This window comes from Plodia interpunctella, chromosome Z, assembly GCF_027563975.2.
Source record: "Plodia interpunctella isolate USDA-ARS_2022_Savannah chromosome Z, ilPloInte3.2, whole genome shotgun sequence".
NCBI lineage: Eukaryota > Metazoa > Arthropoda > Insecta > Lepidoptera > Pyralidae > Plodia > Plodia interpunctella.
Window position 1 is genome coordinate 7,380,121 of NC_071324.2, and position 18,856 is coordinate 7,398,976.

An 18,856-nucleotide genomic window follows, 5' to 3' on the forward strand; every position below is an offset into this window, starting at 1 on the left:
TTGCAGTTTGACATTTGACGTCAACATGTATGTAATTTTAGCGTCGACTTTGTAGTGAATTTATCAATGACTCGTGTATTATCTAAAAGAAATAACTCCTCACATTTTTGAGATTGACAAAATGACTTGCCGGGTGAGGAAGATATAACTATTACCTCATAGCATGTGTTCCGAGCAAAATAATAATAGTTTCCTGACCGGTTCCGAGATGCTCATATCTATGGGCTTTCATTTAATATATATAGTTATGGAACGGCGAAACGATATATATAGCAACACCTGTATTAATTGGTAATAACTGGTTTCCATGATTTTAAAAAATTTACAGATTATTGATGGCAAGATACAGCGTAGCGTCAATCTATCAGACGTATTTTATCGGGTGGGTAATTTTTTGCCTTTATGACAGGTTTACTTTTATTAATTAAGAATTATGTGTAAATTATGTTACGTGTAAACCCCGAAATGCGGCAACACCTAGCTAGGTAGAACAAGGCTTATATTTGGTTAGCCTTTCGTTTCAGCTAAATCTAAGTGCCGGTCTTCGGAGGTTACACCAGGGGCAGTCAGTCGCAGACGGTTAAATATAGATTTAAGATTTGTATAATTTATGTATGCTTATTAGAATTTACATGAATGCTACTAAATATGAATGCATACGATTTAAGACCATAATAACTTTTTATATTTTCTTTAATATTTACTTAATTTTAGTTAAATAGAGTCGAAAAAAGTGGGCTAAGATGGCAGTGTAAACTAGAATTAGAAATGGGAATGTAAGTTCAAAGGTACTACTTATTTGAATGTTTGTAAATACTACTTGTTTAAATTTTGCCAAACTTATCCTGATTTGGAACACTGGAAATTTCGATATATAAAGTAAATTATGATGTACCTACCTGTCTACTTTTTGCAAATATGATTCATACAGTCACACTAACTAGATAATAATACGTTGCACTATTTAATAATAACACGTTACTTTATCTACTGTCTATACAAGTACCTACTAGTTAATCATTGTTCGGTTCTATTATAATAATATTCTAAACACCAGTACTATCTCTATTTGGTCTTATGGTTGACTGGTAGAAAATGCCAGATGGCGTTAAGTCCACCAGTGGTACATTTTTTTTTTGTAATTTTGTACAATAAATAAAAAAACTGTATAAGCGGATAAGCAGGTTAAATATAGGCTAGCTTTTTAATGTCTAAATATTGTGGAAATGTACTCTGAAAGATGGGTCGGCAGTACGCGTCTCCTTGCGCTTGCCTTGAAGTGCGCACCGCCGATCTTCGTCAGCTTGACCCGGATCCCAAACTAGTTCTAGGAAACATTAGGAACGCCTAAAATAATACCTGTCTTCAAATTTTAATTAAGTATATATATTAAAAGATCTACTTATCAAGGTAAAAATAATAAAAAACACATCCACTCCATAACTAAAAAATGTAATATGATTTGGGTTTTTAATTATTTTTTATACAATATTTTGACTATGACCTGATAGGATGAATGATAAATAGATATATTATTTTTTTTAATTATTGAGTTATATTTAAGGTCATCTCAAAACTCTATAACTCACATAACAACACACTTACATACAACTTTAATATAAAGTTGGCCTAGGCAAGAAGCCCATCACGCAGGAAAAGATTAAAAAAAAAATGCTTTTAAAATAGACAAAAAAAGGAAAAAAAAAACGATAATTGGACATTAAAAATTAAGTATAGGTAAAGCGGAGTATATGCGATGAGGTTGCACGAGAAGATCCGACAAAAATACTTGACATCTTAAAACCGAGGATTTGAATTAGTTAAGTAAATAGCACCGATATATGTAAAAAATAATGGGGAAAGCGTGAAAAAAAAGGAGTGCGTGGGCCACTTACTGGAGACGTTGGGTTGTAAAGAAAAGGCCCATGAACATCTTGTTTACGGGCATCGTCTGCGACATCGTCGGTAAAAGTTAAAAAAATTAACTGATATTTTACAATAATAATTCAAAAATTGTTGAAGGCGACGAGAAACTTAGCTTAGAAAGTACTTGAAACAGCATGAAATAGACGACGATCTATTAGATTACAGAATAATCTATAGATTGTTTACAATATTCCATGGTTTCTATACTGATATAAGCGTCGATAGAATATGATACTCGAATCTGATACGAATAAGTATAACAAATATGCACACTTCGGCGAGGACCAAGTCCTGAAATCAGAGTGGAACACTCGCCATACAACGAGGAACAGCGGGAGCAGGTAGTAAGAAACGTACTTATTAATTTGCGAGAAACAATTTTGTATTTTATTTAATTATTTCATTAATAATTATTTATTTCATAACAATAATTAAATTATGGAAATTAATTAATTATCACCATTTTACATCATCAAAATATTCACTTCAGTTCTAGTTCCAAACCGGATTTTGAGACCTACTGTGCCACTGGGAAATCCACAATTGATTACTTTTATACTTTATAATGTGAACTGGTATTTAACTTATTTGTCTATATTTTTAACTCTCTCTCTCTCTCTCTCTTATTCCAGCGTGTTCCTTAGCATTCGCGGCTGTAAAACACCCCAAGGGTTTGTGCATAAAATAAATTTATAAAGATTTATGTCTACTTAGCGGTGTGCCTACCTATAATGCCTATCAGCTATCAAGGCTTCTTTCTTTGCTATGGAGTCTGTTATTAACACTGGTGACTAGCCTAATGCATCTGACATGATTTTATCTACTGTTTACCATATCTAGCGGCGATAGATAGGTACTAGTGATACTAAACTGAATATTATACTTACTAATGAAATGTCAAAAAAATAAAACTATATGAATGTATATAATCCACAAATGCAGGCGCATTTGTGGACTTCTTTTAAAGCAACCCCCAAAGATTGGACAAGGGGTTTGAAATTAGGATAAAATACATTCATATAGTTTTATTTTTTTGTAGGTACTTTACTTCTGAGTAATTATGACGTTTTATATGACGGATTTTTACAAGTTGTTTTTATTTAGTTTCACCTACCCCATTTATAGTTATTTCTATGCACAAATATTACATCTGTACCTAATAAAATTTTGCAAGTTTATCCTAAAATAAATCAGGTTGTCCTACAGATTTAAAATTTTCCACATCGCTTCAGTTTCCATGACAATACATAATATGATAAGCATGACCAGCACGACTTGATGGAGCACCCAGGATCGGGTCCAACGAGGGCACTCAGCGGTCGGCTCGTTGACTCGTCGTTGACTGTACGTACATGATATTTTAGTTACGCGTTTAACGCAATAAAATCTCTCTGACACTTCAGGCAACAATAAAAGCTTGTGTCAGAAAGATAATTAGTAGGTTCTTGTCTGGATTTAAAATAATAAATGCATTCAATAATGAAACATGACATCGAATGTTATTTCAGTTGATCAATTTTATTTATAGTAAGTTTTTGTATATTATTTATAGGTAAGTATGATTAACACGTTTTTTGCCTCCAAGATTTATGTCGTCACGCATAGAATTACTAATTCGTAACGTCACTTGTTGATTTGACTTAATGGCATAGTTGCCATCAATTAAGCAAAGTTAAGTTTAAGTTTGAAATACCAGGGTATGTCATTATCATTATATATACAAATTAGTGTAAAACATTTAATTGCTTTAGTTAATGGTGACAGTATTCGGACAAAAACTGTATCAAGATTCAAAGAAAGTGTTGTTATTTATCTTGTCACAGAAAATTAATACTCCAGATAATACGAGTGAGTTCATCTTTATCATAAGTTTAAACTTGGCCTGTTGATGATAATACTAACGACAGACATGTACGTTTTATTTATAAGTAAATAATATTCATCAAAATTTTGGTGAAGACCTTTCCATGGGCATATTTCGAGAAGATATTAATTTATTAAGTAGTAAGCCAGTAACACAAATTTTCATACGGTTTTCACCAATAGATAGAGTGATTCCTGAGGAAAGTGTATAATTTAATAGGTTTTACCCGTTAATAAATAGTTTAAGACCCATATTTTAAACATTCTGATTTTCCCCAATAGTGGGTATTTACATAAAAGATTTGATTTTTGAAAGTAGATTAAAGATTAACTAGATTTGGCAACTAATTATTAACATTTAGAAATAAACCATTGATGAAAATTTGTACACAGTTGAAAAAGAGGGGTTTGCTATAAACATAACATAAAAGACGAAACAGATTTTTGTATATCCTCCCGGCGCTCCGCTTCTATTGAATTTTCGTGATAAAAGTACCAGGATACCAGGTATCTAGTTTATTCTGCTCTGAAAAATTGTTCGGCCACGCTAACTTAGTCGCAGACATCTGCTAGTTGTAAATATATACCTAAATATTGGCGAATTAATATCTGTAGATATAGTATTATAGTAATTTCCAATGACGTTATTATTTAACGTATGTTGTAAGATTATTATTATGCATAGATAGGCAGTAGATACAAAAGTAAGAGAATAAAATGCGTCATCGATGTAGTGTATTTATATATTGTTTACGCAATATGACTTGTGTTAATGCTTTTTACTGATTAAAACTGAAGTAGAGTGCATGTGTCACATCTGATCAGAACACAAAATGTAAGAAATTCGGGCGCTCTCGCTAGTTGAGGGTGGTGCGCGCGCGCCAGCCGACGGGGCTCGAGGCCGGCTGGAGTGTCTCCGCGCGCCAGTAGCGCGATCAGCCCCGCACGGCTCACACGATGGTCGCGCACATGCACGCGCTCGCCGCCGCGCTCCTATGTGCATTGGCCGGTCAGCTGGGAGCTGGAGCCAGTCTCCATTGTGCGATGCGCAGAGAAATCTCCCCGTGCACCTGCAGGAGAGAGGAAACCGGCACTGGCGCCATTTTAGTGGTTTGCCAAAGAATCACTGCCTATGAAGAAATTGCCCGAGCTCTCACTAATAAGTTTAGTCCTGAGACGAAAATCGGTCTGGATATCTCTTACTCGAAACTCCCGGACTTCGAAGATCACAGCTTTCGCGAGCTCGGTCTTTCGATCACAAGACTCAAACTTAATTTCGACAACCTAAGGCAAGTCTCTAAGAAGTAGTTTATGTTCAGATGGATTTGGGTTTCTGTTTCGCGATGTGCAGTTTTTCTGTTGTGTGTATATGAGAACCGGCCCGAATTTTACCAGTGGACATTTCACGTGACTAAAACATGTTGCAAAACATTTTAAATTGTGATCATATACATTAAAGTATGTATACGTCAAACAATGTGTAAGTTGAATGAGAAAACAACAGGTCTGTGATAAGAGCTACTGCGATGAGGATAGGCCTCTTATCGAAGCAGTGGGCGGCTCCCTCACCAGGGCTGATTGTTGTCCTCTAAATTCTGCGACGCCAAAAAGTGCGCCTCTCCGGACTGGGACAAAGCGGAACTATATAGATAGCTGTCCGCAATTATCACTAACCAGTAATTAAACTTTATCGGTAGGCGATCACAACCGTTGCTCAGTAAATTTCCCTTCGGAATGGGTTTATTATTGAAATATTTCTTATCAGCGTCATAACTACAATTAATATGAATGCAAACATGAAGAATGTGGACAAACGGTCCACGTTCTGTCTGTTTGCTAAGGCACTAACGATGTCTACTAGAGAATCATATTCCGATGATTTTGGGCATCGTCATATCCAACAATTAACTTGCCCCTGACCTGTGTGCTCGACCTTTATAGTCTATTCAATTGGTCCTCAGAGATTTTTAGTCAAGAGCTCATTTATTGTTGCGAATATATGATATAATTATTTAATTCAAACAGAACCTAAAAGTCTCAGAAAAAAATCACAATAAGCAAATTGCGATTGTAATTACGAACTAGAGTTTTACTGACGACGTCGTACTGACGACGGGGCTATAAATTCTAGATGATTATATTCACGACTAATCATAGTATCTTATTATTTACAATATCTTCGTAATTTCCATTCTTTCGTTTCATTAGAATGGCACGAGTAAAAAATTAGAAAGTTATATACAGTTTAAAACTATCAAGTAATTAGACCATTCACGTACTATGAACTCCGGCAATCGTTACAAAGATTGGGCCTCTGCGGGGCTGATGGTGTGCAATGCAAAGACATCGGTTCTAGTTCTAGCATTTTGTTTGTTCGTGTTGTGAGCAAGTGAGCATGGCATCTAGGAGACGTCGTTCAATAGTTCGTCCGGGTTATCGCAGGTCGCTTCTAATCTTAAGCAGTATAAAATTGAATGATATCATATTGGTTGTGTCGTATTCACTGTATTTACCCATTAATGGTGTGCCAACAAATTATATGGTTCCTAATATATTATCGTGATCATTTCTATGCTCATTATCATCTAGGTCACTTGAAATTGAAACAGGTTTAAATTGACTGCAATGATCACGTAGTGATCATATGTCAAAATGTGTTTTTCCTGGACAATTTTTGTAGGTAGGTAAACTTACCTTTATGTATGCATGTATACGCAGTACCTGTGATGTCCTCCTTTCTATCCCGAACGACTATCCCGAAGGAGTAACTTTTCCTTCACGACGCGTCTCCATATGTTCCGTGGACGTGAAAATGCAACGTATCCAGAACAGCGCTTATTTGGTCAGACCATTTAATAGGGCTCCGGCCTGGCATCCGTTTGCCGTCAACATTGCTAGTGACCATTACTTGCTCCAGATTATGTCCGTCTTTCCGAGCGATGTGGCCGAAAAACTCAAGCATCTTCCGCAGGCAGGTGGTAGAAAGCCCGGTTTTGATGTTGAGTTCATCAAGAATGGACTTGTTTGTGCAAAAAGCAGTCCATGGTATCTGCAGCGTCTTCTTCCAGCACCAAGTTTCAAAAACATCAATGCGAACGTGGTCGGTTACCTTTAGGTTCCAGGTTTCAGAACCGTAGCTAAATATAGAGAATACCACCTTCTCGCAAGAGCCGGTGTTGCTTATGTTAGCGCCCAGGTATACAAAATCATCGACCCTTTCCAGGGATAAGGCACCCGATGCGGTCATCGAATTGATGCGATCCACCACCTGTGATGTGGACCTACAAAAAATACAATATTAACTACGACGTTAAATGATTTAATGTATAATAATGGATATCTACTAAAAATAAAATATCATTTGTCATTTGGAATAGGCCCAACCTGAGTTTAGTTAATTTTCTAAGTACCTACTAAGAGACAGTACTCGTAAGTAGTTATTTATTCACTGCACATATTTTTTTATAATTTGCTCAGTGCATCGAGTACAAACACATTGAAAGAACAATTTCGACTTTTCATAATATCAGCCAAGGAACAAACATTACTTTATTCATTGGCATATATTTCTTTGAAAACAAACCCAGTTTCATTATCTAAATGTGTTTTATACATTATGAATTAACTGAAAAATTTATATTTGTCCGGCTTTTCGCGTTCTTGAACATAAATTGATAAACTGGCCTAAAAAATAAATAACTAAAATATAATATAAATACTATAAGAAATATAAAATACTGGAAAAATATAAATAAATTCGCACCTCGGTGCGCGATTCTATTTCGCAAATGAATTGTTTTTTTTTTTTAAGAAATATCTGTAAAATATCATTTATGATCAGATTTAGTCCTAATATCGATTTATGATCAGATTTAGTCCTATCTACCTATCTAATAAATTATTCAAATCCCATTAGGTACATAACGTCTACTTTACCAAAATTACTCATGCTTCAAATGTCTACTATTCCATTAGGACCACTTTGTCAAAATGACTAGGTACCTAGGTACTTTCGCATCATTTGGATATATGAAACTGAAATCTAAGTAATAGGTCAAAAACAAATTGCTTAAACAATTTTTTTTAAGCCCCGACGCAAATAGAGGGGTATTATAGTTTGACCGTTTTGAATAAACAAAAAATCGGAATACCACACGGTTGGTTGGTTGCGGATTTTGCGCATTAAATATAATGATATTGTTTGCTGATGGTCAACATTCCATCAGTAAAGTGATTGCTGAGTCATCTCGTTTTCGAACAACTGTAGCTGTGGATATTAAAAATGGGTGAACGGGTGCTAATTTTTATATGGTTGTCCTTAGATATGTTTGATCAAAATCGGTTCAGCCGTTCAAAAGTTGTTTTGAAAGTCGATGGGTTTTTTAATTTATCTAATAACTAAAAACATGCTTTTTGTGAAAAATGAGATAACAATATCTGGATTCTGCTCAGTGGTTGGCAGGCAAAAGCGTCGACATTTTGCTCCGTTCCAGATTTTTTTCTCTCTTCTCATTATTATTATTACTTTTGACATTTTACACATATTCTTTTTATTTGTAAGTTGATGTACCTATTAGTATTGAGAAGCTTATAAAAAGTAACCTATACATAACCATCTAGTAGAGTCAAAGGTATAAGGCAGTATGAATGTAAATTGTACATCAATATGCAAGTAGGCTATAGATTTAATTAACCAAGCGACTCCCGATTGTACGGTTGAAATTTCTACCCAGGTAATTTATTTTTAGATATATATTTAAGTACTCACCTAATTATTAATATTAGGTTGTAACAGCTTGTTAGGTGTAAAAGCTAATACACGAATCAGATACACGATAAGCCGTTGGACCGGGCTGTAAAGTAACATCTTTATCACAAACTTAGATTAATAAAAAGCTAACAACCACTAAGGCCAAGATTAGTCGCAGGCGACCGCGAGCGTTGAAATCTAAATGAAAATCGATATTATTATAATTATAGATAGTTTCACTGCCTTTTCAGAATTTTCAAAGTGAGTTGTCGAAACAATATTGTTTTTCCGCCGCGTCACAAAAGTGTCTTTTGTGCATATAAAACAAATTATTTTAATTGGTTTGTATATCTATAGTTTTAACAAATTATTAACAAAATTAGGTTCTATCACAGCTCATAAATTGTTATAAGTTTAGAGAATTTGTTAAAAAATGCTTGATACGAATGCATAAGCGAAATAAATGGTAACGAGAAGTTCATGAAGTTCTTTTTTCTTGATTAGAAATTATTCATATATATGTACATAATGCCGTGAATTAAAAAATCAATATTATTGTTTAATCTCCACGCAATCGAAGTGAAAAGCAAAGTACTTGTACATATATACCTACCTCATAATCGGCTTTACGCCTCACCGATTGGCGATTTTATGCATAATCTACTATTTCAGACTTTACGTACATTTTTATTTTAAAATGAAATTTACGTTTTAATTAAATGTACTTTATGACTGTTAATAGTGGACAGACGTGCTTAAGTTCGAGCCGAGCCTAGTGCTTCGTTAATTTTATTTGCTGGTCCCGTTTTGTAATTTAATTACCCTTTGGCCTAAGCGTCAATTATGAATCGGTCGGATCCTCGAGCTCGAGCGGCGAACTCTGCTTACTCATACGACATACAAGCCTGCCACCACGGATTCGCATATGTTTCTTGTACTTTATTTTATTTTCAGAAAATTAAGAGCATCATAATACATAAACAAAACAACTGCAAAAGGTATATTTTTAGTAGTATATTTTTTTATCGCGTACTCTGTAAGACTCACCTAGTGCTTACCTACATGACAAATTTCAGCTTTCCGCCCAGCAGTTTCGGGTGTATGTTGTCTGTCAGTCAGTCAGTCAGTCAGTCACTCAGTAACAGAAGAGTTTTACACTGATATATTGATACATACTGCGCCCATTATATCTATATCAGACTCGAACAATTTGTTTATATTCTGTTTACAACTTCCTACAAAATTTTAAAGTAAATCGGCACCGTGGATTGTTATTTTAATTTCCCTACAGGACCCTTCTCATTTTCAGGGATGAAATGTCTATAAGATATTAACCTGGGATTCTGAGGCATTTTTGATTCAAATTAGTTTTTCAATTATCCTACGGGAACCTGACCATTTACCAGGATGAAATGTATCTAAGTAAGATGACCCGGTATATAAGGTACCTACATACCAAATTTCAAGCAAATCAGTTCAGTAGATTTCGAGAGATGCGCGTTTAGACAGACAGACAAAAATTTCCAAAACTATATTTTCGTCATCTATATCAGTAACTAAGTATATTCCGTGAAGAATTTAAAAAATATATCCAATGTACAAATTTGGTCTTTCTTCAATTTTATTATATGTATTGATATGTCGCAGGCATCTGCTTAAATGAACTATCAGATAGAAATGATAGCCCGTTCATTAAACGTTGCTATTTAATTAAATGACTAAAGATCAATCAAATTCATTATCCCTTATAACTATTTATTACGTGTTCGAGAGCTGTGCAAAGGCCTCCCCTTTTGTCTTCCAAAAGTATATCCTGAGACATTTGTCGCCAACCACGCCGAAACCTGTCTAAATTATCCCCCCAACTTGTTCGTGGTCTACCTAGACGCCTGCGCCCTGGTGTTAAAAAATAAATAACATAAAAGTGTTTATTGATATATATATATATACTTTTAGATTTGCTCAATTGCAGTATTTATCTTCAGATTTTATTTTATTCGCACTTTGAATATTGTAAATGACTCCAAGGATAATTAGCAAATATTTGCATTGCAATAAATCACTTATGCATTAACTCATTAGGTGGTGTGTACACGAATAGATAAAGACACATCGTGTCGCTTCTAATATCTGCTTTGCAATGAACTCTATTATATGAACCTTAACAGCACTCGCCATTGCTGATATTTCCCTTTCTTTCTCTTATACGTGCGTGTTCCCAGTTTCTTCCTGAGCCACAAAGCATAGTATCCGCTTTTATAGATTTTCTTCTTCACTGTGCACGATGACTATGATATTATTACGTGACAGTTCGCGCCGCAGCAGAGACTTCGTCTTGGAAATATCAAAGGAATCAATATTTAAAGTACATTACTTGTTTCGTTTGATATCTGTGCAAATCACAACTTTAGGAGCAGCTCTCCTAAAGTCTATCGTAGGTTCTTATCGTATGATCTTCGCCACGTGGTTGAGCAATGTGATTCATTTCCTTTCCTTAGATCCACTGTCTGAGGATACCTTTTTCTCCTCATTCCACTAGTCTCTAGTTACACACACGTGTAGATAGACTTTCCTATCAAATCCACTGGTAATTGGGGGTGATGTGGGGTGCAGCACGGCATGGCCCGCTGCCCCGGCGACCGCGACCGTTAGGCGCCAGTTGCTGATAACCCCGGATCGTTGACCTGCTCACATTAGTGTTTACTAAACTTGTGGCACTCGCATGCACTACGACTCGATTGATACGTGTGCATTGCAGTCTATGGCGTACTGGCGTTTTTACTTTTACTGAAAGAAGGTGGGCCAGCCGCCCCTTATTGTACTTCTTTTACTATGTACCTATATGTATTAACATACTTTGTAGATCAAGGCAAAAGAAGGTCTACTTTCTCTAAGAGCAGTACTTGTGCTTCTCTTAGTGAAAGTAAAAAAAATTCATTCACATTATCGGAACAAGTCAAACTAAATAAAATCTTAAAATTATTACTTACATTTCTGCTTTTTACAATCGACTAAATAAAATTAAAGGTACATATAGTCTAGAACGTTCGCCTGAAAAATTTTTTCGTCAGACCGTTAAATTGACAAGGTAGTTTATGGTTTTTTAAGGCTAAAATTATTTCACGCGTTGTTAAGTTTTCCAGCTACGCCGTTCGTAGCGACGTCGTAGCCTGACCTACGAAGAGTTATGCCGCAGACAACCCACCGTGATTAGTTGACCGAGCGAGCGAAGCGAGCGAGGTCTAACATTTTACTTGTGGCAAAAATACATTTTCTGTATGTATGTATACATGTATGTATGTAACGCGATAATATTCGAACCGTTGGTCCAATTTTGATGAAATTTAAAAGTATGTAGGATCTGCTAATTGAATTTTTAAGTTCGTGGGGCAACAAAAACGGTTCAGTCGTTTTTGAAATATTCACAATTTTGTAAACGTATATATAGTGTTTGTGAGGTCTACGTTCGCAGCTAACAACCGGTTATGTAATTGTGGAATTGTTTAAATAAGTGAACCCTTATACTTATGACAAAGGAGTGTGTCAATCACTAATAACAGTCTAGTCCTATAGCATCGAAATAAAGGACGTAAATCCTTACAGATAATATAACCGGCCTCAGGATATTGTTTATGTAACACTATAGTCTAATTCAAATAACATGAAATTTTAAATAAATTGTTATTTTGTTAAACATCGGAAACTAATAATTCAAAATTGAATTTGTTTCAATTCCATTTATATTTAAAGACGGCTTTACTTATATTTTATATTTAGCTTATTGAATCGTAAAATAGGGTTTACAATAAAGATGCGAATAGGTATTACGGAATCCTAAGCGCGATTCCAACTAGCTCAAGAAAAAATATATGGTTAGTTGTATGTAACATACCTTATTATTTAACCGAGAATTTTCAGCATCGTTCGTATCATTTAATAGTAAGAATAATAAAAACTTATTTTATCTCAAGAACAGTAAATACTTATATATTGATAATTATTATTATTATTAAGTACAGTTTCTACTGATATAAAACAGAAGTGTCATCAATTAATCTGAAAAAGTTACACATCATACTGTCAAAAGCACCACAATTGTCATTACGTGCAAGGTGATATGAAAATAATTACAACCAATACCTAATTACAACCAATTTCATTTCGTGAAATATTTTATGTATTCAAGTCGTTGTCAAGTCATGCATCGACTTCACGACGAAATGTTGATCCTGTTTTTCTTTGTTTCAGCGATCTGAAAGAAAGTGTATTCACGAAGCTGGACCTTGTGGACTACTTCAGCCTCGCTGACAACTCCTTGCTGGAGATGCCTCGACACGTGCTTCGACATCTGCCTCACGTCAAGACCCTCGACATGTGTAGGAACAAAATCACAAAACTCACAGTGGAGGATTTCAAGGTTAAAATAACTTACATTAACATTGATTTAAGTCATTATCTAGAAGTTCACGCAAATAGCAAGTTATTGACGTGTCAAAGTCATAGAATATCAAATTTTATCTTCAATATTTTTACTTAAGTCATTCTTCATATATACCGACCTTCATATATATCATAACGAATAAAATAATTTAGTCAGAAATTAGAACTCAACATGCGCTTTTTTACATCATATTCTAAATTAAATATTATTTACCAAAGCCACTAAGTCACTAATGTATGAAGTACAGCTTGCATTTTTACAAATAAAAAGAAAATAAACATTTAAAAATATTCCGAGGATGTCAAGTATGTTGATTCTAAAAACAATAGATTATAATTTTTATATTGTTTCGAATATGTTTCAGGACATACAGGAAGTGGAGCATTTACTAGTAGCTGATAACCAAATAGCAAAAATTGAAAGAGACGCCGTTCCCAAAGCTCTGCGGCATGTTCATTTTGGTATTAACAAATTGAGTACTCTAAATGGGGCCCTGCGAGATTTGGATGATTTAGAATGGATTTTCATTAACGCTAACAACTTAAAAACAATTGATAACGAACTGCCAATTGTAAGTACTTTACGAGACATTATAGGGTAACATAAAAGGAGGTATTAAGGTTTACTTATTGATTTATTTGTTATAGAAAGCCAAAAAGATTACACTCATTCATGCAGCCCACAACGAGTTACAAAACTTGCCCCAAGATATCAAACAAATGCCATCGTTAGAATCGCTCTATTTCTATGATAATAATATTAAATCATTAGAAAGAGCTCTGCAAAAATCAAGAAGACTGATGAGAGTCAGCCTTTCATTTAATAAAATCGAAAGTGTAAGTATCATTCGTAAAATATTATTATGTGTATCATTGTAATCTTCGATAGCAGTCTCGTGGTCAACGAATTTAATGTGCAATATGATAAGTAGTAGACTAACGCTTTTGCCAGCTGAACTCCCAGCAAACTTACTACTAAAAAAACTAACACTTTTATCATTATTACAGCTAGCTGAGGATGAATTTGCTGATGCAGAGAAATTATTAGATTTGGATATAGCCTATAACCACCTTAAAAATCTGAATGGTTCACTAAGAAGTCTAAAATCTCTAAGATATTTAAATCTTACACATAATTCCTTAACTGAATTTTCGTTGCAAGAAATTAAAGGCTTGAAAAGGTTATCGGTAATTGATCTCTCACATAATAAAATAAGTCACATCACAGGGAAAATGGAGGTAAAATCTTTTTTAATAATACTTATAAATCAGAATTTGAATATAGTGGCATGCATAATACCTATAACCAAATTTGTTTACTTTCAGAATCTTGTACATGTCGAGACCCGTGTTTTAGAATTACGTCTAGATCATAATCACCTGATAAATCTAGGTGGGGCTCTGATGGGATTACACGGTCTATTAAGATTAAATTTGAGTAATAATCAAATTCAACAAATATCACCCGATGATTTAATAGGTCTAGAGGATCTAAAACTCTTGGATGTTTCATACAATCATATCACATCTTTGGAAGAAACTTCAAAGGTTTGTCACTTTAAGTCTAAAAATGTGTCTGGATTCAACTTTATTTTCATAAAAATTAAGCCACGCGAACTTACGCTGTTCACATTTACCATTCCATTGCATGAGCGAAATTGATCCTATCGCCTATCTTGAAATATCTATAACATTTTGTAGATATATTAGATTTTCGTATCTTCTATGTGATTCTACTTTGGTGACGATAGTTGATATCAAAAATACTACGTACTTGGTTCCTATAATAAGTATGGTATGGTGATTGAAAACTACGTACTTGGTTCCTATAATAAGTATGGTATGGTGATTGAAAACTACGTACTTGGTTCCTATAATAAGTATGGTATGGTGATTGAAAACTACGTACTTGGTTCCTACAATAAGTATGGTATGGTGATTGAAAACTACGTACTTGGTTCCTACAATAAGTATGGTATGGTGATTGAAAACTACGTACTTGGTTCCTACAATAAGTATGGTATGGTGATTGAAAACGGTGCCAAAAATCTGTTAATATTTCAAGCAATACCGAGAGAAAGACGAATATATTATTTACTAGGCAACTGGCTTTGCATCGAATGGGTGTTCTCCAAAGAACTTGAAATACTTAGGTACCTATGTGTCCTAAAAACCCAATCAAAAATTAAAAAAATGAATGATTTAACTGAAATGTAACTCATTCAATTCCAAAAATAGGAAAGACCTATACAGTAGTAAAGTTTTTAAATGAAATAATCTTTTACTTCATTAAAAATATATATTAATCAAAACACGCTTCTTCAATATATAAATCAATGTATAATAATAAATCCGCCCCACACACGACACAGAAATATAGGAAAAATACCTAATAGGTAGTTAATTAAATACCTTCAAAATCGAAGGAAATTCTGCTTTTGTGATTTTATATTTATCCTTAGGTACCGATATTGACTGATATTTAGGAAATGGATTGAAAAAATAAATGAACATTTTCATTTACAGACATTTTTGCCAGCGCTAGAGGAACTGATCGCACACCATAACAACATCACCATCCTGGACAAAGATTTCCATGGATTACCAGCGCTCTGTTTAGCTGATTTATCATATAACTACATTCAATCCATGAACTATGATCTAGTGACAAAATCCCGGTGTACCATCAACGGCGTTCCTAGTATTTTAAAGATATACCTTCAAGGTACGTTTATATATTTGCCTACAAGAACTTGAGTTACCCTATTTTATTTAATACTATTTATACTTCTAAGAAACCTGCTATTTGCGTTAAGTCTGCTATGCGAAACTTTAGGGTATAAGAATAAATATGCAATTGCGAGTTGTCTTTTCACAGGTGTTTCACAGGCTTAAGTACATTTTGCGAATTCAAACTGATATCTTATAAATTATAGCGATACCTATCTCTTTTATATGAGTCAGAAAGTATAGAAAGTGTTGAGTATAAGTAAGTTAGTGGACAGCCACCACATTTAAAGGTTATATTCTATTATAATATATTGTTTATGGTTATCTCATAGAATTGTCATTCTATGAGATAACCTATGATATGAGATTGTTGTTGTGAAAAATGGTTTGAATTTGTAAGACGTTAAAATGTAGCAGATAGAAATAGAAGAGAAATAAAATGATTTAATATAAAGGAACTTTAATTAATTGAGGCATTCAGATCTTCAAAGCCAATAGAAAGTATAAGGCCTTGGAAATGGTATCTACATATCCTGTCACGAGAGATACATTGAAAAGATCTAAATTGATTTTAAATACAAATTACTACTGCCAGCTAGACTTTATGTGATAATACATTTACTTATACATATAAGAAGGTATTCCTAATAGGAAATAGTTATCGAGTGATGTTCTAATAAATTAAAAAGAACATATTGTTATAACAGTATTCTCTTACAGATAACCCAGTACTGTGCAGCGAAGGCTTGTTTGACTTGGTGAAGGAACTAGAGAATTTGAACGCTCGCGTAAGTGGGCAGTCGACTTGCGTGGCCACGCAGACGAACCCGCCAGTGCTGAACATGCGGGCGCTGAACGACATAGTGCCACAGCAGGAGCAGCCGCTCATCGTGGTGGCGCAGGTGGGCGCCGGCCTGCAACCGCTGCCCGACGCCGCCGAGCTCGTGCCGCCGGACTCGCCGCTCGTGTACCGGCGCGTCGGCGCTATCATGGGACACTTACTGCCAGAGGACGGACTCCCCATCCTCGTAGATCCTCCCGTGACGCTACCCCCGGAGAACACCAACGTAGTCGTAAAATGGCCTGACGAAAAAATCAAAGAGCAATCTCATCCCCTCGCAGACCACCTGCGTTTGAGAGATTTAAACGCATCACCACAGTGAAAAAATTTTCCCGTCGGACACGACGACATCATAGACTGAGTGCTTACCTTAGAAAATAAACTGCCCATTTAGACTATAGGGCGGAGTGTCTTCGCATTGGTTGGGTGCATCAATTTATTTTTGCATATTCAACTTCTTAGTAGGTATATTTATGCTCTGTAAATAGGTAAGAGTCTCACCAACAATGCCTGGAATGCACCCTAGAAATTTAGAAATTTGTGCGATGAATACCTACCTAAATAGATATTGCAAATAATTTTGCAATGAACAAGTATTGACTAATGAAGTGATTGTACGTGGCTTTTTCAAAAACGATAGAGTGGTAGAGTTTGAAATTAAGTTCGTTCGCTTAAATAGTGTACACTCGAATAAAATTTCAATTGTAACGCCTCAAAAATCATAAATTCCAATATAATGCTACCAATAAATAATTATTTTTGGAAGAATACATCTGACGTTTAGGCGACGCATTGAGGGGCGCTTTATGTAAGATAGAGCTTACAAAATTTGAGCGAAAGAACTTTAGAAATATACGTTAGTAAGCAAATACTTTAATTAACAAAATGTGTGTAAAAACGATATTTTAATTTAGGAGATAGATATTATATTTTATTATGGTTTAAATAAGAAAGGTTCATCTCTGCAACTACATGAAACAATATATCGTTTATTGAAATGCAGAAAATATTATTTTTATAAGCTTTAAGACGAATAAAATGATGCCAAATCAATTATTTATATATTATATTACTGGAGACGCCTATATTTTCTGGACTTTTATTATTAGTTTGCATTGTATAGTCAATTTATACCCGACGACCTATACCTGTAGAGATCGTTGTTTGTAGCTATAGTTGACACTGTAAGTACACGTAACAATGTAGTTGTTGTTTCTAATAAATATTATTTTATGATGGTTTGTTTTAAATTTGTTACTTATAAGTGAGTAAGTATAATGCAGCGGATCAAGAGCTCCAACGCGGCGTCTTGCGGCTGGAAGCGGAAGAAATGGAGCACCGCCGATGGTGTACAACAGGCTTCTCAAATGGTTTATCAGATGATGACTGTACATTGTGAGATTGAGTGTGAGATTTTTTACCGCAAGGAAAAAACTAGTAATGTACCGCACTTGAATTTTTCTCTGCATAGAACTCTAATATAACAGCAATAGCGGCGAATTTTCAATGGATAGCTTAAATCTTTCAAAGATCGGCGATCCCGATTGTATACGACATACGACCGGAATTATACTTACAAACAACACTATACCTACAGAGTCCTGCGTTTTTGCCCGCGATACACTCAAAAATCATACAGCTCTCTCCGCGTCTAATATAACAACGCATTCAGGGTGCTGATGGGGTTGCCTAGATTCTGTCAGGCATTAGGGGTGTTCGCAAAGTAGATTGCTTCTACGCTACTATAGAAGCGGAAGCGGTGTGCATCCCGAGAAGGGATTTACGTGATTTGTGCTATAAGTATGTGATGATAGTGGGCTAGATTTCTGGTTTATGGAGTGAGTGCGGACATCTACCTTAAAATTACTCACTAAAACTTTACGTGGTAGATGGTGGCTTTTTGGCTGTATGTGCCTATGGGCCCCCTCAATAAGCCATCCAGTCTGCAGACTGCAAGGGCGCAACACAATGAAGCAGCTGAGGGTGTCAAGAGGTGCGGACCATCACGGGGCTTATCCCCGAGAGCGGGTTTCCCCGGTGTTACGCCATTACGCGCAATACACTTCCACCCTGGAGCGAATGTTCTGCTCTTGCTACTCCACACTGACCGGCCGGCTAAGGCAAGACAGAGGCGGGGACGTGTTACTGTGTGTGTATGTGTGTGTAGGTGCTGTGTGTTTGGTCCCCTGGATATCGGGGATTGTATCTCTCAAGCGTTTCACAGCCCGTAGCCCGGTCCTTTGAGGCTTACATGGGGACATGGGTCCAACATGTAGAGGCCTTGTGAGATGTTTGATCTAAAATGG

The 18,856-nt window shown here is 35.3% G+C and overlaps 1 protein-coding gene across 1 annotated transcript; it reads left to right on the forward strand.

Moving 5' to 3' along the window:
• The first annotated feature begins 4,630 nt into the window (after positions 1–4,630).
• Positions 4,631–17,786, forward strand: LOC128683076 (leucine-rich repeat protein SHOC-2-like). Its single transcript, XM_053768299.2, has 8 exons — positions 4,631–5,078; positions 12,788–12,956; positions 13,345–13,551; positions 13,628–13,816; positions 13,988–14,218; positions 14,306–14,527; positions 15,506–15,704; positions 16,430–17,786. The coding sequence occupies exons 1-8, from the start codon at positions 4,747–4,749 to the stop codon at positions 16,870–16,872; spliced, it is 1,992 nt and encodes a 663-aa protein (XP_053624274.1). The 5' UTR covers positions 4,631–4,746; the 3' UTR covers positions 16,873–17,786.
• The last annotated feature ends 1,070 nt before the right edge of the window (positions 17,787–18,856 follow it).